Source organism: Lethenteron reissneri, chromosome 19 (genome assembly GCF_015708825.2).
Source record: "Lethenteron reissneri isolate LAM-NWPU_2019-01 chromosome 19, ASM1570882v1, whole genome shotgun sequence".
Classification (NCBI taxonomy): Eukaryota; Metazoa; Chordata; class Hyperoartia; order Petromyzontiformes; family Petromyzontidae; genus Lethenteron; species Lethenteron reissneri.
The window spans coordinates 4304885-4328154 of record NC_083797.1 but is presented as its reverse complement, the minus strand read 5'-3'; the positions used below and the strand labels follow the sequence as shown (position 1 = coordinate 4328154).

The 23270-nt window shown below is 50.9% G+C and overlaps 2 protein-coding genes across 6 annotated transcripts in view; one reads left to right on the top strand and one right to left on the bottom strand.

Moving 5' to 3' along the window:
* The first annotated feature begins 2411 nt into the window (after positions 1 to 2411).
* LOC133344051 (proenkephalin-B-like) lies at positions 2412 to 10957 on the top strand. 2 transcript variants are annotated; one of them, XR_009755305.1, is made up of 4 exons: positions 2412 to 2614; positions 4312 to 4545; positions 6885 to 8642; positions 9711 to 10957. XR_009755305.1 is itself a non-coding variant. In XM_061553998.1 (3 exons), exons 2-3 carry the CDS (start codon positions 4333 to 4335, stop codon positions 7497 to 7499), a joined length of 828 nt encoding a protein of 275 aa, XP_061409982.1. In that variant the 5' UTR covers positions 2412 to 2614; positions 4312 to 4332; the 3' UTR covers positions 7500 to 10957. The 2 variants fall into 2 exon arrangements, 1 of the variants encoding a protein (XP_061409982.1); XM_061553998.1 differs by having other exon boundaries at positions 6885 to 10957.
* A 1095-nt stretch (positions 10958 to 12052) lies between these two features.
* LOC133344181 (zinc finger protein 704-like) overlaps positions 12053 to 23270 on the bottom strand; it is a 62879-nt gene continuing 51661 nt past the window's right edge. For 3 of the 4 annotated variants that reach the window (XM_061554200.1, XM_061554198.1, XM_061554201.1), the window contains 3 exons: positions 22700 to 22807; positions 19550 to 19674; positions 12053 to 18456 (listed from right to left, as the gene is read on the bottom strand). In XM_061554200.1, the coding sequence (XP_061410184.1) occupies positions 18345 to 18456; positions 19550 to 19674; positions 22700 to 22807 (345 nt within the window). In that variant the 3' untranslated portion in view covers positions 12053 to 18344. The remainder of the gene's footprint in view (positions 18457 to 19549; positions 19675 to 22699; positions 22808 to 23270) is intronic. The other variant, XM_061554199.1, reaches the window with a different exon arrangement.

Here is a 23270-nt window from a genome sequence, read left to right as displayed (position 1 = left end):
AAGCACGGCATCATGGCTGGAACACAGAAGTCCGACCAGTGGAGGTGGGCTGCAGAGGTTTTGTGGCAACATCTACAACCAGACTGCTTAGAGACCTGGGAATTAAGGGCCAGAGCCAGCGTTCGGCAATCAGAGCTGTATCGGAGGCGGCAGAAGGCAGCAGTCAGTGGCTCTGGATGAAGAGGAAAGACCCCAGCTGGGCCCCAAAGTGAGAGGGCCAGGAGGTATGCAGTCAACAGTGCTTGACTCAGGGAGGAGGACGCCCCTGCCATGCATAGTCCCATGGGATGTTGGCTATCAACAACAAGGCAACTCCTATGACTAATTGGGAATGGGGCGCAAGCGTAGGATTGATCACCCTGTCGCTGGCCGCCTTTGGGGAGGGTGTATAGTATGAAAGGCCGAAACACCCTAGGAACCAAAGGTTCACTACTGACGATGCGCTCCCCAAATTTCACCAGGCTCACTGTTCATGAACTCTTGGAAGTGCTTGCACAAAGGATAGTAACATCTCATCCTGTGTTCTTTGGAATCTGTCCGATGGCAAGCTGTCCAGCATCCCCACCACGGCCTTCGTTCACTCCGAGATGATCGAAGAGGACAGCGAATCCGATAACTCTGGCAGCCGATTGACGACAACTTGACTTGCCGGATTAAAACCGTGGTTTTTTTATCGACAAAATTGGGTAAAAAAAAAAACAATAACCCGATAAAATTTGTAAAAAAATTAAATTCGTGTTTTTTTCACGCTTGAGATGCCCAAACCGCTACCACAGCATCCAACCCCCTCGCTCGCAAACCACGTGGCTGTGATTGACTTCGACCAGGCCAGGTGAGCGGCCGGCAAAGTCACGAAGCAGTTCCCCCCACTGCCTCTGACGCCACGACGCTCAATGTGTCGGGGCGTTGCAGTTTTATTGTCGTGATTATTGAGAGCGCGATGCCGAAATCGCGGAGCGTGGCACTCCACGTCTTCAGATCTCATGAAGCCAAGCCTCTCGGGGGGACATCTGTGAGCTGGATACTGCTCGCGAAAGGCGACCACATCGCGTCACGGCAACGCTGCGTTGGACAGTGGTGCACAAGCAGAGTTCACGGACAAAAGAAGACTAAAAAAAACGCAATAACCTCGTTTCAACAACGCTGTCTTTGAAAAAAAATATGTGAATGGCGACGTTTCGTGCAATAACCCTTTTCCACAAAACACGTGTTAGCACAATGTTTTATATATGTTCACGGTCAAACACATCCTGTGGCCGGCACGCCTTGGGGAGCCTTCATCCAGCAGTGGACTGACAGAGGGCGATATTGTATAATATTACCATTGTCGTTGGGTTTTAACCCATCAGTAAGAGCACCGCATTCACTAAACCATCACAGCTCTGCCGATGAGACCCTGAACGTCGAAACCGGCCCGGAGTTTGCCTGCTTAAAACAAACCCTGTTGTTGATTTTAATTAATCTGTAAATACGATGGTTCTGACCCGGACTAAACACATATATTAGATTTTTTTTTATTTAAGTGGAGAAAGGAACGGAGATGTATATATATTTATTTATGTATTTCGTGTTTGGCTGCAAGCCTTGCTTGATGTTACGCTAACGTTACGGCGTTTCCAGCAAAGAGCTTGGGAGATTAACCCACGGGCATAAATAATGATGATAATCACAATGAATAAAAAAAAATATCACCACCAACAATTATAATACATTGGTAGTCATGCCCTCCAAGAGTTTACTCAGATATTATAATATATATTCTCGTACATATCATTCATTGCATATATTTGTGTTCACTCATGCCATGCATATACGCACAGATTCTTATTTGGATTATTGTTATGGTGTCATTTGATTTGTAATTTGGATTCGTTCTGATATTTCGTGAATTTTTTTTATTTTCTAAGTTTTCTTCATTATTTGTTAGATATCTATTGCAATGTCGTGGATCTGATAGCTCAAACATTTCTCTGCACCCGCTATAACATCAGTTGAGCTGTGTATGCGACCAATACACTTTGATTGATTGATGGAGCGTGTCTTATGTCGTACGTAGAAGCCTATGGATGCACACGGATAGACAACCCGTTCGTCAATATACTGCTGGATGAACGCCTCCCCACACGGCAAGGAGGTTCATTTCTCTACGCCGGTCAGTGCGTCTTGGTGTCAAGGTAACGGGCAAAGTCGAGGGAGCATACATAAGTGCAGTACAACAACGGATTGTTCTGCACTGCCGCCCGTGGTCTTGGGCTCACTGAGTGACCCACATAATACGTATCGACTAGTGGAATATGATATATAGTCCACGTCACATATATATGACACGTCAATTTTATTATTTATTATTATTCAAGAGGGAGGGTGTCGGCAGGGTGTTGAGATACCGGTGAGCCGGCTCGCTTCGCATGAATATTCATCAGCCGCCGTGGAGCCGTGTGATGCGTGCACCCTGTATATAGGGGCCGTGTGATGCCTCCAGTCTGTGCCAAAGTCTCCACCACCAGCAGCAGCAGCAGCATGAGCTTCTCTTGAAACGAAGAGGAAAGAAAGAAACAACACGCCGGGGCTGTCTCTCTTTCTCTCGTCCGTTATTCTCGACAGACCCAGCCAGGTACGTGGAACGCAAAGGGCTTCGTTTCTCACTCGGTATGTTTTCGGAAACGCTGCAATGCCTGCCTTAGAGGTGGGGGGGGGGGGTTATCACTCGAGGACAAGGTACACCTACCTATGCGTAATCATCTTGGGGCGCCACGGTGGCTAGGAGATGTTAACTACCTCGCCTGATATATAGGAGGTCTTAGGTTCGACCCTGATGGCTGCTGTATATTTGGAGTTTGCGTGTTTCTCTTTGTCATCATCACAGTGGCGAGATGTTAACTACCTCGTCTGGTATACAGGAGGTCCCTGATTCCTGCTGTATATTTGGAGTCTTCGTGTTTCTCTTTGTCATCATCACAGTGGACGAGATGTTAACTACCTCGCCTGGTACACAGGAGGTCGTGAGTTCGACCCTGATGCCTGCTGTATATTTGGAGTCTGCGTGTCTCTCTCCGTGTGGTCGCGTGGATTTTTCTCCGGGTCCTCCGGTTTTTTGCCCTCCGCATTTAGAATTAACGTCACGCGTTTAGAGGATTTGGGCTGCGATAAATTTCCACAGTGATGATAAGCCGCTTCGTTGAGCTATCATTCGTTGAACTGATCATAACCTGGCACCGAAGTCCATAACAATGAGTGAGACTGACAAGAAATGCGATTACTCGGGACAGCTGGCCATTTAATCATCATCTGGGGGTTATGTTGGCCAGGGGAGAGCGAGAGAGATTGAGAGGAGTTCTGAATGCGGAGTGCTGAAGCGTGGTGTGTTACCTGGCCCGGGGACGTTACCTGTTCGTCATCTTATAAAGACACCTTTGCTGAACACGGCGTGAGACGAACCCTTGTCACGTGTTCACCGGGGAAGACAAGTCCCTCTTAAATTTTGATTTAAAGCTTTCGTGACTGCAGGGATTCATCTTCTTGGTTCTTTCGGTAAAGTCACGTGACTTTACCGAAAGAACCAATGAAGATGAAGTCCCTCTTACTTTTCAAGCAAATCATTTTTGAATTGTTCATGGTATAAGTCCGTTTTTTCCGCACGATACCTAGACTCTATTTGTTTGCGAGGGAGTTGTTATCTCCATCGCATCGCACGCAGGAGCACGTGGGATCTGTTCCGGACCCTGACGATGCCTGTTGTCTATTTGAAGTCCGCCTCTTCTCTCTCTCTCTCGTGGATGGTCGCGTTGAGTTTTCTCCGGGACTTCCGTTTTTGCGCTCCGAATTTAGAAACAGCAGCGCGTTCAGATGATTTGGCTGCGACTATGAATGTTCACTTATGATGATGATAATGATGATGATGATGAAAGCAACTTCGATGAGTTGTCATGAGTGAGCCAAGTCACCTCTAATTAAGAGCTAATAGCTTAGTGCGCTTTACCTGACCAAATAAAACAGTGACATTCAGAATTACTCCAAATCAAGTTTACATTCAGAATGTTGTCGTTATCGGATTCTGAGCGCAATGCCAACTTTCCGCGCATAGATGCAGCATCGTAAGCACATTTTACAACAAATGATGAAAGTAAGCTCATCGTCATCACCACCACCACTTCCCCAAGAAACTCCCAAGCATGCGGAGCGAAACGTCGGACCTAATACCGAACAGCACGCCGTTGCAACCCGAAGTCACACGGGCAGAGCCAGGTTGTGGCGCGGTCATCATGCAGCGTTTAACTCGCCCACGTGAATTCGCCGCTGTGTGGGGTCCAGGCCGCGCGTGCAGGAGACCCAATGCGTGCCAGCTCGCAGCCGACGACGATGCTGACGATGATCCTGCTGCCGATGATGGCGATGGTGATGCCGGTGCCACTCCACGCCACGACGTCGCCCGCTGGCTCGCCGAGTGCGATACGGGGCGTCGCACTCGGCCACCGCAACTGCCGCGTCAGCTGCCACGACTCCCTCGGTCGGGCTGCGAGACCCGTGGAGCCGTTGGCGGTGCTGGTGAGAGAGACACCGCAACTCGGCGCCGCGTTTGTGTGCGATGAGCGTCGTGGGGGGAGCGGTGTTGCGCAGTGCGCTGCTAAGCCACGGCACTACCCCGAGTTAGATTTCCCGCTCACGGCTGACACCGGTGACGATGATTTGAGCCCGGTGCTGGGCCCTACCCGAGTTCGACTCAGCCTCAAATGAGTACCCGGTGCGATTGTGTAAACATCGGCATTTGGGAGACAAAGGCGGTCGGGCGTGGTGCTGGCCACCCACCCCCCTCGTGTGCCGGTGGTCGGCCTTCATAGGTAGTCATAGCTGACAGCACTTGCCCCGACAGTCCGTTAAAGGCTATACGGGGGATCTTTGTCTTTGATGAGTATTAGCAGCAGCGATGGGCAAAAAAACATAAAATCAACATTCGTGAATCACACTGGCAGGCCCATCTTCATAGTGTTACGGATCGTTGCCTGAAACGTCACTCGTTATATATTGTTCCTTTTAAGGGTCACAGTGTTATTGAGGAATGCGTTGACGTTTTGTTTTTCGCTTGTGAGCCTACTGCCAACGCAGCAGCAGCAGCATCATCACTAAATAATGAATCTATTTCCGAGGTGATGAGGTGGACGAGGAGCGAAGCGGCGGTGCAGGCAGGCGGTCAGCGCGCTGCACCGCGGTTCTGTGGTTCTCGCACACCCCGGTTACAATCCTGGTCGTGAAGGACGGCGTGGGATGATCGTCATCCAGCAGTGGATCGGTAGAAAAGGGATGGAAATAATGATGATGATTATCATGATTATTATTCATTTTTCCCTACGTGACTTTACCGAAAAAACCTAAGAGTATGAATCCTTGCAGTCACGAAAGCTTCAAATCTATAATGTAGTTATATAATTGATTTGAAGCTTTCGTGGCTGCAGGAATCCATACTCTTTGGTTCTTTCGGTAAAGTCACGTAGGTATAACATAAATTAAATCACGACGTTTCGGGCGCAACACAAGCGTCCGTCATCACCCCCTCCCGCCCCGTCTCTTCCCGATATAGCCTCTTGTTACAGCAGCCCCCTTTGCCCACTTCAGAAATTGTTTCTTGCTCTGGTTGTCCCACCTGATGACGGACGCTTGTGTTGCGCCCGAAACGGCGTGATTTAATTTATTTTCTACCTACGTGACTTTACCGAAAGAACCAAAGAGTATGGATCCCTGCAGTCACGAAAACTTCAACTCTAGATTCATGACAGGTATTATTTTGGGTGCACGATGGCAGTTTCAGAGCATGGAACTGGCAGTGCTTAGATCGTGTTTAGATCGTGTGTTCGAAACGCGCATTTCAGCCACCCGCGATTAAACCGAGTTGGTTGGCCAATGCACGGCAATCATTTCAACACCGCCCCTTTTAAGCCGATCCACTGCTGGATGATCGCCTCCCGAAACCTGCGCGGGTCTTGGGGGTTGACGGTGTTGGTGAGGGCGGGGAGCATGGCTGTGTCTTAGAAGTACAGTACAATGATCGACTCTGCTAGACTGCTCTCTGCCCTCCGCCCAGTTGCATCCCAGCCCCGTGACACCCTCTCTGTTTGTGCAACGCTGGTCGCGCCCAACCAGGCGCTAGCCAGGATTAAACCCCTGCTTAGCTTGATCGAGATGTGACGGGGACTCGAGCGCATTCCCGGACGACTTTGCTCATCGGCTCGGGACGTTCGCAGATGCGGCGTCGCAGCTTTTATGGCTTTATTTTGGTGATTTTTGAAAAGTTTTTCGGTTTGGCCATGTTTGTTTGTTGTAGTACAGAGTTAGACTGATGGCTTTAATTTAAGTTGTCTTGTGGTTGTTGTTGTTGTTTGACTTGCATCCCACTGGGATATTTGCACAGGGTTGGTGTACGGTGCTTTTTCTGTAATATTTTGCTGTCTTTTCTTGGATTTTCTGTTTGCACATAGTCACATAGTCACTTTAAGATGTTTTCTTGTTGATGTTTTTGTTTTTTGTTTGTTGCGGTTGCACCCGATTCAAGAGCCGAATGGCTCACAGGGCTACACCTAATACATGAAACTTGAAACTTGAGCGCTGAGCTTGCGCCGTTCACAACGTAGGGTTCGAAACGTGGATTTCATCCCCCACCCCCCATCCCTCCACGATGAGTCCCGATTCGATTCTATTCGAGCGCATCGAGATGATGGCGGGTTCAGCCGCCGGCGAATGCGGACACACACACACTCAACCTCCCCCCCCCCTCTCCATCGAATTCAATTCCCACTGAAATCTCCGCGACATGCGAGTCCGAATCGCGTGCTTACCGAACGCTGCACGGGGTGGGGGGGGGTGCTCTCTCTTTTCGGCGTTCCGTTAAACAGATCTGCTCCATCGAGTGCCGGGATGAGGAACGAGGGGTGGTGCCGGCCGATGCGAACGCCGCGGGGACACCGAGGGACGCCGACTCGGCACCCGGGACGGAACGAGGGTGGTGCGGCCTCTGCCTGCCACTGGCGCAGAGCGCTGTGCGCGGGGCGCGCGGCTTCTCCCAGGAGCAGGACGAGGCTGAGGAGGAGGAGGCTGAGGAGGAGGAGGCTGAGGCCCCACGCGACCTCGGCGCTTCCGTCTTCGGAGACGCGAAGGCGACCGCCGTGGGAAGTTCGCTCCGGGACGCCAGGCTTTGGGAGTCCGGCGCGGACGGACTCCGGCCCAAGCGCTACGGCGGGTTCATGGAGCGGATGAGGGGAAGGCGGCTGCTGGTGCCGCAAGGCGAATCGTCGCCTGGCCAGTGGCAGCAGCAGCTGCAGCAGCTGCAGCAGCAGCACGGCTTGCGCAAGCGCTACGGCGGATTCATGAGGAGGGTCGGTCGGCCGTGGCCAGAGGCCGAGCTCAAGACGAACGAGGGCTTCATGCGCCGACTCTTCGGCGTGTCCATCCGTTCGGATGACGGACAGTCGAGGGATTATGGGGGGGCCGCTGTAGCCGTGACCCCCTAAGTATTCAAGCCGCATGACACCCGCCCCCCATTCCTTGCATCGCACCTGCTAATCAGCGGTTCCCGTTCATTCCTCTCCGCATTCTGCTTTATGAGGTTCTAAATGCAACCTCCCCCCCTGCCCCGCCTACCATCAACTGCTTCTTGTGTTTGGCCGAGTACGCAACGAATCGCTCTCGAAACCGCGCAACTTAATACGTCATCGCCTTTGCAACTGCTTTGTCCACGTCCGAGCGAGCAGCTGCGCCACGGGCTAATTGAAACGGGGCATTCGGGATCTGCAAAACTTGCAGCTCGCGGTTCGCGGACGCGCAAGCGCGTGATGCAGATCACATCGATCGACGCTTGCGATTTGGAGTCGGTAGCAAGCAACCGGTAGCAAGCAACCGGTTGCACAACTGCCCCGCAGAGACGGTCCGCGCGTAAGCCGATTCGGTTGCAGGCAACGAAGTTGCTGCAACTTGATGGCTCGGGTTTGGACACGGCTCAAGAGAGTCACGACGCGCACTCTCGACGCGCACGTAGCCCGAACGAGGAGGGCAACTGATCCAGGGCGATCCATCCATAGACACCCCGCCCCATCTCTAATATCGTGCGAATGGGATGGTCCCATACATGAGATCAGGGGTGGGGAACGTTTTTTCTGCCAAGGGCCATTTGGATATTTATAACATCATTCGCGGGCCATACAAAATTATCAACTAAAAAATTCGCCCGTTTATATTTGGTCAAACATTTAATTAACTCACCCCTAATGCGATGGCTGGAACTGCTTCTCTTTGGCGAGGCGTGTGATGATGTTAGCTGGTATTGATGTTGCTGCTACTCGCAACTGCTTTTCCAGGTTTGCTCCTAGATTTATTGAATTTCGAGTCCCGCCTGCGGTTGCCTTGGCAGGGCCACACCAAATGATTTTGCGGGCTTTATACGGCCCGCGGGCCGGACGTTCCCCACCCCTGAATTAGACGGATATCGTTGTTTTTTTAAACGATGGAATACCTCGAATGTATTTGAAAACTGGCGGTGGGACACATCTACAGGGGTTGTGAAATGACAACGTAGTTTTCCTCCCCGTAATCTCGCTCTGTGAATGTCAACGGGCTGGTCTATGAACGAATCACCCTTGGCGTCGGCTGGGCTCAAAGTCGTGAAACGCACGAGCTTGTTGAGAAGGCGTGCTTTAAAAGCCGAGTCACTCTAATCGGTTCATCACGCAAGCTTTCGCGACCAATATCATCCGTAGAGATTTGTTTGGGTTAGATCGCGTAAATTTATAAATGTGTCGTTAAACCCGCCACCACCCGACACAGACAGTAAGGGTTGTCACGTAAACAGAACGTGGCCAATTCGTCACTAGTACAGCACCACCGGTGTGTTGGAGAGCAAAGCCACGACAATTACAAAACGTCGTACACAGATTGTAAATGTTGTGGCTGTGTCGGGTGGTGGCGGGTTTTAACGACACATTTATATATTTACGCGATCTAACCCAACCCGCCGCCCCCCCCCTCTATTACGCACTCTAATCAGTGTCCAATACGCGTGTCGTACGTTATGCATGTTGAACTTCTTTCGCGCCGTACGTAGCCAACCGTGCTAATCGGAGGTGCTGTTGTCCGGGCACGGGAGTAAGAGACGCAGCAAACCACCTTGATGTCAGCGTGCGCCTTCACCTTCCCATCGCCCGCAAGCTTTTGGAGAGGTTTTTTTTTGCGGTGGTGCGTGCCTCTGATCCGGGGCGCTTGGACGCGAGGCTTCGTGCACAAGGTGGAGATTCGTGAAGTATTCCTGAACCTCCCCTGGAATGCGTGGTGGTCGAGAGATGGCAGTAGAGCTAATGGATTCGTGAAACCATCTGTGCGAATATATATGTCTGCCCCCCCCCCCCCCATCGTGCATAGGCGCTTCGATTTTCTTTAGGTAAACTCCAGTTTCATCCCAGATACAAAAAGTCATATGAATAAAACATTAACAAAAACAAAACATTGGCCTCACTTAAATCTAGCACCCTCCTGTAAATTGCGATACACTCGGCGTTGCTGAATACACTTTGCTGGATACACGTTGCTGAATACACGTTACTGATCATTTTTATTTATGGATTTCTCCAGACTCTCGATCTCAATCAGCACGCGAGCGAAGGGTTTTGGTTGCTGCCACCTGGGGTGGCAAATGCGGCGAGTATCCACCATGATCAGCAGTGGCGGACAAGCTCGTGCGTGGCCTGTAGCATGATGTTATAAAGGGGCCCTAAATAAAAAAAAAATATTAAAACACAAATGTTTAACTTGCGTAGTAAAGTAATTGTTTTTTTTTCACTTGCTATACACAGACAGATAATACGACAAATCGCTAACCTTAAACACACAGTCGTTCATAAAAGTTGAAGGCAGCATAGTACTATAGTAATAGAGCAAGTGCACAATCACTGAACCGGAGTTGATAGCTTGAAAGCATTTAGCGCGGGGTCCTTGAAAGTGTGGGGCCCGTAGCTACTACATATGTAGCTACTTTTGCTACTAGGATAATCCGGCACTGATGGTCAGTACCCACCACCACGAGCAGCTGGCAATGTAGGTGTGCACACATATATATACACAGCAGTCTGTTACATAGACATGCGTAACATTCATTTTCACATTGCATGCATATTGCCGGTCACGTTGTTTTGCTTTTCCATTTCGAGGTTCCCCGTGAAACAAATTTCGGTGCATCTGTAGGACCCATTTTTTTCGCCAGTCTCAAATAAATATTTTTCCACTGGCAAAAAAATAAATGGCCCAACAAATTCAACAGCTTAACCCGAGCTGTTCATGCTTTGGAGTTTGCACCGTCCCTGTACCGTTCGCTCCATAGCCCCGTTGAGACAAAGCCATGGAAAGAGGCGGTCTCGGTTGTATGACAATCAGTTTCAAGGCCAATGCGTGTTTGTTTGCTAGTTTAAATACTTCGTCTGTGCGATTCACGGACACGATGCCCTTCAATGGGCGTCTAGTTGGCGTTAGAACGTCTTAACACCTCCCCGGTATTCATTGCCGGAAAGAGCGAAGCCTTTAATTTTATTCTACTCCGATAACCGCCCTCTAACAATACCTTTCTCGTAATAAGCTACCGGGGTGAGGCTTGCCATCATCCACATTTGTTATCTAGAGATACAATGCCTCGATAAGATGGGTGGAAAGCATGTGCCCAGCCGGTGTGCTACCGATAAAACCACTGGACAGGCGGATGTCCGAACGCAAGCAGCAATATATTAAACCCGAGACAAAACCTCGCCACAATGTTACCTGCGGATGAAAAGTTCCCGATTCTAAGATCCGTAATGACCCGTGCCACCCCACGCATCACAGGAAAGGGACATCGATCATTTCGGGGCGATCGCGAGCCCAGATGCGGCTTCGTCTCTCGCTCGCTCTTTGCACCTGCCGACGAATCGCGAGCCCGACGTTCCAGGTTCATTCTTTCCCGCGTGTTCGATTGTGCTGCGCTAATGAAAAAAAAAACAGTGACCAAGCCGACTCGTGTGACTGCCACGCCTTGGCACACGAAAGGATGTGAACTTGGGTCGGTTTGTCCGTGACTATTGACAAGTTCTCTTTGTGGAAAGGCACGGGACGCGTTGGAGACACGTTCCTACAATCGCTGCTGCACTTCCCGCATGCATACACAACTTGAAAAAGCGTTCATTCATTCAAACGCAGAGATCGGATTCTGTTTCGCACAAGTGTACATTTATAATCCATGAGATAGTTTTGGGTTAGATCACGTAAATGAGTTGCATAGTAAGGGTCGTCACGTAAACAGAACGTGCCAATTTGTACATTTGGTAATTTGTATTAGTTCACTTTCATCTCAGAGACGAACAAGAATTAAACCAGATGGCTTGACAATGCTAAATATTCACCATATTGGTGACCGATGACGGGCTGACACAATGAAGGTTGCTGGCATCTCCATGCCACCTTGTTACGCGATCATAACTCCACCTCGCGACGCACCGCACCGAATTCGCTCATTCTGCAAGACAGAGAACGACTCGGGGGGGTGGGAACCACAAATCAAGCGGAGACTGCAGCCACGCGGTGAGCCGGTGGCAAATTAACCCCTCCCCCTCCAAGCTCTGCGGTCCTTTATTACATTCAAGGTGGTATACCGCCCAATTCAATGTCCATACATGTTGGGAGAGGGTCGACATTGTTGCTGTACCGCCATCTCCTGGTAAGACAGGGGAATGGCACCTCCTCGACTCCCACGGGAATGGATGTTTCACAACTTTTGTACGATCCACCAAAGCCGCCTCCTGTGCGAGATCAAGCGTGCGCCTCCAGGCTTACCCAGGTGTACGTTGAACTTCTTTCGCACCGTACGTAGCCGACCGTGCTAAGCGGAGGTGCGGGATAAGGACAACAAACTAAACACGCACACAAAGCAGTTCTAAAGTAATGGGGTTTTCAATTTAGATTTGACAGTGCCGTAGCTCCAGTGGCTTCCGAATGACGGAAGGAAGAGCGTACAATTGTTGACGCAGCAAAATACACACACAGAACCAGTGGATAATCGAAGCATTTGCCTTTATTTGGATTAAGCGGGCAGGTTTACACAGTAAATTCAGACGTCGGACATACAATAATGAACGAATAAACAGTCAAAACGGAGCAAAGCCGTCCACAGACAGGGGGCCATTCGACACACGCTGGCCACGTTCCATACCACCAGCCACACAATAAAAGGCCACCCGTCAATGTCTGCATCCAGAGCGCGCCGTTCACAAACACAGGGGTCCATTCACAAAGTGCCGTCCGTTTTTTGTCCTCGCGTCAAACTTGTGTATGTACAAAAAAAAAGTATTACAGTAGAAAACGTCAGTGTAGAGATTTACAAAGAGGCGCATAGAGTAATGAGCGCGCAGATCACAATCCAAGCGACATATTTTTTTCATATATTTTTTTCGTAGTATTATTATAGAAACTATTTTCGGCTTCACTTTGTTGGACTTGCATTCACAGTGTTAATCATACACGAAAGGAGTCAATTATAGAAGACAAGACTTTAATCCCACATTCGATTGGGGGGGGGGGTGTATGTGTGTGTGGGGGGGGGAGGCTACATTCAGATACAACATTCTCTCCATCCAATAGATCCTTGCGCAATCTAACACTTCAACCCCTCCACGCAAAAAAAAAAGATAGGTACGTTCCACGCTGCTCTGCGTGCATCGTCGCTTCCCACCGGGTGTGGGCGAGGGAACACGATGCCACGATTTAAATAATTTGCGGAGAGGAGGCGGTGGGTGGCGAACGCAGTGGCAACCCGGCTCCAACCCAATGCCGCCTTGTAGAAATGAACTGAAGGGAGCGTGGGATGATGTTGGCGCAATGCTTATCGGTCGAGCGGGGTCACATATTGCGCGCCAGTGCCACTGGCTGGGCCACCCACCCACACCACCATGCCCGCCGCCCCTCCATCACCGACATATGAACACGGCCACACGTTAGTTACAATCCACTTTCATGAAACAACGAACAAAAAACAACGTTACGAGATGGTATATCCACTGTTGAACAATTCCTTTTGCGGCAAAAAAAAATTGTATCCGAAACTGAAATAGTTTTCAACTAAAGTTCTAATTTGTTTTATAACTTAACAAAAACGAAAAAGAAATTCCACCGTGTACAGTAAAAAAATAGATCAGTAATACTGCCGTCCACCGAGACGTAATATGGTTTTTTTGCATGACACGTGGAAAAGGAATGCTAGCAGTGTTGTCGCAATAGCAGCATTTTGAGTTATTTTTTTTGGCTTCGAGACGGCTCACCCAGCACACGACCGGCAATCCAACAGCGCACGCGCCTGCGACCACGTGGCCCATACCCCCCCCCACACACAAAGCCAAAGATCCCCCGTATACCCTTATCGGGCCGTTTGGGCAAGTGCTGTTAGCGAGCACCTATGAAGGCCGACAATGCACACGAGGGGGTGGGTGTGGCCAGCATCACCCCCGGCCGTCTTTGTCTCCCCAGTGGCGACGTTTACGCATCGCACCGGGTACTCATTTGAGGCCAGGGACCGGTTCCAGATAATCGTCACCGGTGTTGGCCGTGAGCGGGAATCGAACCCGGGTTCGTAGCGCAGCGCACTGACCGCTACACCACCGTTCCCCACTACACCGCCCACCCCCACGGGCACACACACACTCGTAAACACCACACGTCCTGCCAAGCATCGGAAAGTTAAATGCCAAGATACACGAGGGCAAACTTGTAGGGGGGGGGGGGGTGGTGAGTGGGGGAAAGTCGCTGGCAGCATCGGCGACAGTGACGACACGAGCCACTGCGGCAAATGGGGATCAAAGTGGAATTGGACGGTCGGTCGGTCGGTCTACAGGGCGCACCGCCGTGGGCTATTCACGTTACCACCCTCCGTGATCAGATGACAGAAGCCGTCATTGGTGACGGCCACCAGGAGGGAGCGCGGGGGGCGCGAGATCGTTTCGTCCGGATTCGAGACTTGAACGTGCCAGCGAGCAGCGCAGCTGTCGAGCCCAATTAAAACAAACATTTCTCGAAATATTAATTTTATTTAACGAATCGGTCTCAGCCGAGCACGCGAACCTTGGCGCAGTCTTGACCTCCCGTCACTTGACCGGCAGACGCCATCTCAGTTGCCCACTTAGGAGTTGGCAGAAAAATTCAGCATTTCATTAAGATTTTGGCAACGACTGATTACACCGCATGCTTTTGCTTTTCCTTAACACACAATCAAAGAAACTGAAGCCATCGCCGTCGGAGGTGAATGAGAGCAATGCTCGCCCCGACTTCCATCGTGGCCCTAAATACCCATCAAAGACAAAGATTCCCCTCCTCCGTGTAGCCTGAACAGACCGTTGGGGCAAGTGTTGTTGGCGAGCGCCTACGAAGGCTGGCACGGCACACGAGGGGGTGGTGGGTGGCCAACACCACGCTCGCCCGCCTTTGTCTCCCCATGGATGTTTACACAATCGCACCAGGTACTCAATTGAGGCCGAGTCGACCGAGGAGGAGGCCCCATGACCGGTTCACCGGTGTTGGCCGTGAGCGGGAATCGAACTCGGGTCACCGGGTTCATAGCGCAGCGCGCTGACCGCTAACGCCACCGCTCCCTACAATTTGCCCGACTGCATCATGGCCTAAATACTCATCGCGCGCGCACACACACAAACACACAAACTAGGCAAAACCTAAAGACACGGTGAACACAATGAGAAGCCGCCCATACCACCACCGTCTGGAGTTGTCCTCGGGGTGGGTGCATACGGACGACTGAAAAAAAAATACTAGAAAGTAAAAACGATGGTACTGGACTCGATTTTATATATATTGTTTGTTTACAAATCTATAGCTTATCCCGATCTAGCAAGGAGAAAGAGAAATAAATGCGTATCAACTTCGAGCAGGTTTTGGCAATTTGGTCTTCGAAAGGTTGTGCTGGTGATGCACAGACAGACTAAGGCACATTCCCACCCCCCCGTGTGTGGGCTGGCAAAAAGGGGGGATCGTCGCCACCCAACCCGGAGTGGCTCGCGCCCCCCTCTCTACGGGACACGCTCACGGGGCACGCAAAGACAAAGACCACCACCCGCCCCGGATGAGCCTTAACAGACTCTCGGGGGTGTAAGTGCTGTTAGGCGAGCACCCATGAAGGCCGGCACGGCACACGAGAGGGATGGGTGGCCAGCACCACGACACGCACACACACACACCGCCCCATCTATGTACATCCACAGTCAGGTTCCGTTACATAAGTGCTTAGTGTCGGACGCCACTTTCACTCCCGATCGCCGTACCGTTGCGTATCTAATAACGGTTAAGGGGTGGAAAGCAGTAGGGGAGGGAGGACAGGCCGCTCACACGACAGCAGGGAGAACTTTTGAAACTGCGGTGGCTTGATGGTTTCAGACACCACTTTAAACACTTAAACGCGGTGCCATTCTCGGCAGTTCAGGACCCCACGCGTGGCCAATGCGGCATTGTAATCGGAGGTTGGGGTGGGGGGGGAAGACATCGTTGAAACTAGGCATCCAATGCCATGCACCTTTACATCAGCCAAGCGCCCGGCTCCCTCCGCCTCGCACCATGCGGACCACACCGCTAGCCCATAGCAGAGACGGCGTCCCGAGACTACAAGTGCAGGCACATCGTTACACCAGTTATTACCCAAAACGTCGACGGTGGACACAGTTCTTGGCCTCTTCTCAAAAATGCTGCTTGAAGAAGACGTTCATCTTACGTATATATATTGTATCTATTAATACTATTCAATAACTATTCACCACTACGACTACTACTACCGTTGCTGCTGTTGCTAATACATCCTTACGCTTCAATACACACAAATGTGCAATTACTTTTATAAGAGCTGTGTTGACGAATCATGACACCCCGGATATATATATTTTTTTACGCCACTCCGTACAAACACACATTTTGGACACTGCCGCCGCAGCAAACGGTGAACGTGGCTTGCCAAACTGACTCAAACAAATGAATTCACAGCCTCGCATAAAAACCCCCTACATTCTTTACAGCCCATTGTGCAGCCCGGCTAAGCGATGCGCGGTCACACAAGTCTGTGCTCTTCCGTGGCAGATCCGAGTGTAGAAAAATCCTCTTTAAACCCCTGCCAAGTATTACAAAAGAGAACATCATCAACAGTTACGCGTGCGCACCAGCTTTAAACATTTACCATCACGGACCTGCTATTTTCACCCGCATTGACGAGCATCTTCCCATGGAAACGCACACGCACGCACACTGGCTCGTTACAGAAAGGGCGCCGGCTTGTTCTACAGTTTAAAGCATTTGTATTTGTTGAATGCGTAGCCGTTGCGTTGTTATACAAGCCGACGGGCAGGGGAAGAGCGCCGTGTCCGAGCCTAAAATTATCGCCGCTAACGACTACTCCAAAGACATTGCAGAGGGTCCCCGAGAGAAAGCTGCAGGTAACTAAAACACGTTGACGGCGGCGGTGGTAGAGAGAGAAAAATAACAATAACCATCACACGTTTTTGAGAAGTTGTTAGAAATGTTCCTTCGTGAACAAATGCTCGAAATGAGGTCTTGTTTTTGTTTTAAAGAGTCGTGCTTGTACATTTTCTTACAAAATGAGAGACCCGTGGTTTTTTTGGTCACAGGAAAGAAAAAGGCAAAAAGGATGAAATGTCTCTTGAACGTGCCCGGCGATCTACACAAAGCAGCCGACAGCTGGGCGCTGCCGCGTGGCCGAGGGGTCCCCGCTCGCCCCAACCTCGGGACGCCGACGTCAGGGATACGTTGCTCCAGGGAGGGAAAGGGGAGCAGCAGCAGCAGCAGCGGGGGCACACGGCTTGGTGGGAGGGGGGGGCACGCTACCACCCATCCATCGTCACGATTACATTCATTCTGTATCACCGTTTTAACATTCCTGCTCTGTAAGAGGTCCTGGCATTGAAAAGACAATTACGGGCACGCGCTGCCAAACGAATGCGAGGAGCCGCGTTAAGCGCTTGTACAACGTTTGCATATTTTTCTTCTCTTCCTCGCCGACTTCCATCGACGCGACAGGCGGCCGGCGGCGGCAACGCGACGCGCTTCTCCGCACGTCGAAAACCACGGCGCCGAACGACAACCGCTCACACGAACCCGAAGGCAGACGAGTTCGACGGAGTCGTCTCTCTTCCCGGAGAGCCTGCGGAAGCAGCCTACGAACAAAGCCAGCTGCAGCGACAAAAAAATTATAACCCCATGCAAGTTGACCTTGCTTTGACTTCATGATATCCCTGCCGTCTCCAAAAGGCCAATTGGGCAAGCACAAAACAAGTGTGACCGATGTAAGCACCAAGCTCTTGCGCCAATGTGCGCTTGACGAACGCGTGATACAGGCTGCCCAGAAAATCGGATCGAGGTTTTGTCCGTGGCGCACGAACGCTTCTGTACGGCAAGACACACGACGATTCGTTACCGAGCGCCTCTGCTGGAGTCGCAAGGAATGGGAACAAAAATAATAATCCCCGCGCAATTAAAACTTGAGAAAGTTAACAATTCTTCAAAAGCCCTACCGGGGGGTTCCTGGATTCCACTCCGCTACGCGCCCTTCGACGTTTGTCGCAAGCGTACATTCAGGTGCCCAACAAGGGCGCGGGCTCGCGTATATTCTCTTGCACAGCGAAGACGTTGCAGGGTTGGCGCCAAGAGAAGAGGCAGTGGAGAATAACGTTTTCTCTCCTCGTAAAACTACCGGCATGGCAAACCCAACACGAGCCTCGGCCGCAGAGGCTCACAACGAAGATGGAAGATGGAGCGAGAGGGGAGGCGGGGGGAGCTGTAGGCTATCGTCCTCGGCAAACGGGGCCGAGAATTTCCGGTGGCGGTCGCGTGCCACGCTTTGGCAGCCACGTTGACCACTTTTCAAAGGAAAATTTGAAAAAAGGGGCAAAAATTGACGTCGTGTACTTTTGCTGGAGGTTTCGAGTGGCAACTGTGTCGGGAGCGAGTCGCGTCGTTCCAGTACAAACCCTCCATCCGATTCCGTGAATTACAAAAAAAAAAACCCAACCACAGCACGCGCACCCGAGCTCTACCGCAGAAAAGTGTCGCCAGCATTGTTTTTTTTTTAAGTTTCATTCTCCCACCTCACCACCTCAAGCGTCCCATAGTGCAAAAGGGTGGACGCAGACCAACGCGGGACGATCGTAATAATGCCGGGGCAAAAACGAGAGTCTCGGTAAAACCTGCGACCGATCGAAACACACCGAACCGAACGCCTGGAGTATGTGGTGGGGGGTGGGGTTATGGTGGGTGGTAAAGTGTTGGAAGGAAGAGGCTTTCGGAGCTCAGTCATTGAACCGCTGGCAGGCTTTCTTCCAGCGACACGCGGTGCACCACATGTCCTTGTTCTCCATGCCGTACACCTTGCGGCACTTCTTGGCCTCCCCGCGGCTTTTCCTGCAATAAAAAAAGCGAGGGGGAATCGGTCGGCGTTGGACTTGTGGCTGGCCGTCGGACCGAGACGGCCACCCGCGTCACGCGCTTCTGTGGCCGTCTGGAACGATCTTCCTGCCGATATTAGAAAGCCAACTGGAGCTATGCACTTTGAAATAATTTCGATGGAAAACTCATTTCTTTTAAAACTTCTTTTTGCGTTTGGTGTCCTTCCCCCGCACCTGCGATTAGGACGCTTTGATACATACGGTGCGAAAGAAGTTCTACATCGATACATACGTCAGAGCCAGACCCGAGCGGTAATTACCACAGCGACGTTAGCCGAAACATACAATTACATTGCAATTCGTTACGGGTGACAAATTGTGATTGAGCCCAGGTCTCAACAGAGCGTGTTAGAGCCTTGTGCTGTGAGATCTCAGTGCTCTCTCTACACCAGGGGTAAGGGAAATCTGAATAAGGCCGTCACAGTTAACTCTCACAATTTGGGAAGTGACGTGGCCCAGCGGTAGCTCGCGTTCACCGCTTGTCGTAGAGCTCTGCGATTCAAATCCAATCGGCCACACCGATTAATACTGCGGGCGCAATAAATAATAATACTACGCGCCGTGTGACTCGGCGGACATTCATGATCCCACCGACGCCATTACAAAAAAAAGAGTAGGCCGTTGTGTGCCAGCGTCATGGTCCAAATTTGCCAAAATTAAAAACTACCTCTTCTTGGTTCTTTCGGTAAAGTCACGTAGAAGGGAAATAATAAAATAATAAAAATAAAACATAATAAAATAAAATTCTCACGACGTTTCGGCCACAACGCAAGCAGCCGTCCTCAGGTGAAGACAGAGCTGTCTGAAAGACAGCGCTCCAATGCGGAGCGCTGTCCAATGCGAAGCGCTGTCTTTCCAACAGCTCTGTTTCTTCACCTGAGGATGTGCATCGCGACCCTATAAGAAGCGACATAAAAAAATCGATGCGGTGACGCCACGTTTCCGCCACGACTGCACGTGCTTTGAGGGCGAGGGGCGGGGGGGGGGCGGCAGGGAGAGAGAGGGGGGGGGGCCCCAACAGAGAGACGGCCCCGCGAGCTCTGACCCACCGGCCGGGGGCGAGTGACTTGGGCGATGGCGAGAGCGACGCGTGCAGACGGCAGGCGGCAGCGCCAGGGGTGCCGGGGGGCCGGTGCTCCGAACTGCTGAGCGTGCGGACGCGCATCGGGAACCCCTGCAGACGCAACGTGCACAGTGGGGGGGGGGAACCGACGTAAACAAAACAACATTCAACATCGCAAACGCAGCTCCCCCCCCCCGCACCTACCCTGGTGGCACCCGCCCTTATCCACACGATAAGCCGCTTCGTTGAGCCGTCATTTGTGGCCAGGTCGCTTCTGACAAATAATCAATCTAAGAGCTCAGTGGGATTTACACCTGGTTCAAAAAAAAAGTTGCTCAGTATCATTTGAACTTTTGGTGTGTGATTTGCTTAGATTTCCTATACGTGTTTTTTTTGTATTGTGGAGTAAAGCTTTGACCCCCATGCCACTAACGGACATATGGGATAAATAGATATTATTACAGCCCTCCTGCCCGTCACCGCTGCTCGATTAGGACAACGTGTTGGTGGTCATGAGGGTTGTCTGGCCAGAAATGCTCTTCCGCCAATGCAGACTTCGACTGCAAAACACAACACCTTTGCCCGAGCCTCGCGATATAAGAATGGTACGAATACCGTCCTTTCGATAAACTTGCATCTACTAGGATCGTCAGAGTGGGTAGGTGAAGGGGAAACAACCAGGTAGGCACCAATTCAGATAAAATTTTCCACCGATGTGAGCCGTGGCTTCGAATGGAACTCGGGATTAATGTTATACTCAAATTTAACTTTTTATTGTTCCAGGTAAGGCACACTGAACTGTGTAGCTCTTTTTCAGAAGCAACCTGGCTATCACAAATGATAGCCCAACGAAGTGGCTTATCACGTGGAAATTTATAGCATGTGTGTTGAACTTCTTTGCCACCGTACGTAGCCAACCGTGCTAATCGGAGGTGCGGATAAACCAAACTCTAAACGCACGTTGATTCTAAAAATCGAAGTGACCACGGGGAGAACACGCAAACTCCAAACATACAGACATGATCAGGGTCGTGATCGATCCCATGAACTACTGTATACCAGGGGAGGTATTTAACATCTGGACACTGCAGAGCTGTGTAAGCAGTGAGTGTCCGTACACTACAAATACAAAACTAAACGTGCACGGAAACATAAGGAAATAATATTGATAATAATTTATACTCGTCAACGAATCGATTCAGAATGGAATGGGAAGCAAGAGACCATGCGGGAGGGTGTGTGGCACAGTTTGGCACCAGCTATCGTAGAGTGTGGGTCGTGTCGCTACGGTTCTCTGCGGTACGTACAGTCCAATGTCTTTAAAAACAGCAGCGCGAGTAAATAAAATTCACGCCGAATCGCTTGCGCGATCCGAGATTCAGCGGTGAACGGGACCCCCCACTCTGCACCTTGCAGACCGTCTTGGAACGGGAAAGGATTAAGGGACTTACTTTTGGCGAGGCCCTTCCTGCCAACTAGAGCTGACGAGCTTCTCCTTTGCAGGCAAAGGTTAATGAGAAAGTGGTTGCACTACAACTGGAGGATCTTATTAATCACGATACTTCCAACAAAGCTTCTCCCATCAAATGTTTTGGCTTTTGTTTTATTGAACCCATCGCAACAAATCACGACAGACAACGCATATACACGGTGAAAACGACGCGGGCGGGGGGATCTGCAGTTCCTGCTCTCTGGGTTGGTGCAGCTTCCCAAGGGGGCCTTGTTGAGGCAGAGGGGAAGGGGCGGCAGGAGGGGGATGGCAGGTAAAAAATCTTCTCCAATCAGATTTTCATTAGAGGCATCGTACCAAGACAGCTCTGGCGTGGGTTATGAACGATCTCCTGGTCGCGAGAGATCGGAAGAGCCGTTCCTATCATCTCGCATCTCCGATTGGCACGGTTGGCTACGTACGGTACCAAAAGAAGTTCCACACACACGAATCTTGGTTCTCCGGGATTTCTCCGCAGCGTTGGACATGTTGGGCCACGCGGCGGTGTAATTGGAGAATCTGCGACACGCATGCGGATTGTAAGGAGCAGTTCTCAAGGCGTTTTGATCATCTTGCGAATTGTGCCTTTTAGAATTAAATACCGATCGACGGAAACTGGGAGGATAGCAAAGTAGCTGCAGAAAAGCCACGGGTATACAAGCAGGGTAATGCTCAAAACTTTTGCACAGCGATATGCAAGACTCCATTGCTGGACCTGTCGTCACCTCGCACCCCCATGAGCCTCCTACACTTGGTATTGCCAGGTGGCGTCCCATCCCAAGCACACACACGGCTCAATATCCTACTTGGCTTCTGAGACACAGTAAAACCTCGTTATTTCCGTATTTGATCATTCGTAATAGGGGCTAATTCGGCGCGGCTGCTCTTTCGGCGTATATATGGTGTGTTGGTAATTCTCCATGAGAAGCATTGCCGTACCGAATGGTCCAATTTCGGCATACATGTGGAGCGACGCCGCGCACCACGACCAAAACGACGACTCATTCTGGTAGCAGCGCACGTGGTGAGCGTCAGTGCAGACCTGTCGCTTTGGACTTTACCTTGTTGATGCACTCTGTGCAAGCCACCCCTCGCAGGAATCAAGAAGCAATAGAAAGGGACCGAAGTATAAAACCCCTTAGTCTGCGAGACAAATGCAAAGTTTTGGATACAATTGATAAAGGTGTGTGCAATGCGTATGGTTTGTGAAGAGTTTAGAAAAACACATAAAAAAACATTTATTGGAGCAGGACACACTGGGGAGTACCATTGTACACAACTCAGAATATGGGCTAATTCGGCAAGGCCAGAGGCCCATATGTGTCGAATTACCAAGGGTTTTACTGTATTTTGATTGGGCGAATTCCAGGTGATTAGGTCATAGGCCACACTGAGTTATTCTGCCACTTTTCCCAGCTGCGGTGGCATCAGAGCTGGACGTGAGTAAAACACTCCAATTAAGTTTGGATGTACAGTACACCTGAGCTTCTGTGTGTACGGTTCAAAAAATTCCCCGAGACTTTTCCGTGGCCATAATTAATCGCCGTCAAGAAAATTCGTCATCCACGAGTCGTGCGCCGTTCCACTGCTGGGCGAGTATGCCTGCACGCCGCAATGGCTTGACAAGCTGCGACGACGAGAGCTCACCGACGCGTCGCACGCAGCCGTGGCACCACCTTCCAGCTGCAGCCTCAACGTTCCAAATATGGTACCGGCGCCTGGCGGAGACATGGTGTCAAGGAGTGGCCCGCAAGCCTAGGATGGCACGAACAGTGGGGGGAGGTGGGGGGGGACGCAGTGGGAACGGCAGTGAGCGGAACGTGGCAGCAGCAGAAATCTCAACTATTTACTTCAGTAAATATTTAGGCATACAACAGTGGGGTCGAGAGGTTGCATGGGCCCCAGTGCCAGGGACCACCTCCCCCCCTCCCCTGGGGACTACCCCCCCACCGCCTCCATCATCAACGGCTAAAACGGCAGCTAAGTCGGGCAACGTTCAAGTCAACACCTACTACCGGGCTCTGGTAAAAAGAAACCAGCATCGGTGGATTACAGGACGGCACGTGGGCTAAACACGACCCCCGCAACTTGATTTCCTACGGCTCGTGGCCACGCGAGGCCGGCCGTGATGTTTACCCGTCGGTGTGAAGCATCATTTAAAAGCACACAGCACACTAATTTACTATTTAGCAGGAGGAATATTTTCAAACTGGCGCCA

What these genes read in the sequence shown, in the direction of transcription:
- LOC133344051 (XM_061553998.1), top strand. Translation starts at nt 4,333, where the DNA reads ATGCGTGCCAGCTCGCAGCCGACGACGATGCTGACGATGATCCTGCTG. An exon ending in TGGAGCCGTTGGCGGTGCTG is followed by an intron (nt 4,546 to 6,884) that starts GTGAGAGAGACA and finishes TCCGTTAAACAG; the next exon opens with ATCTGCTCCATCGAGTGCCG.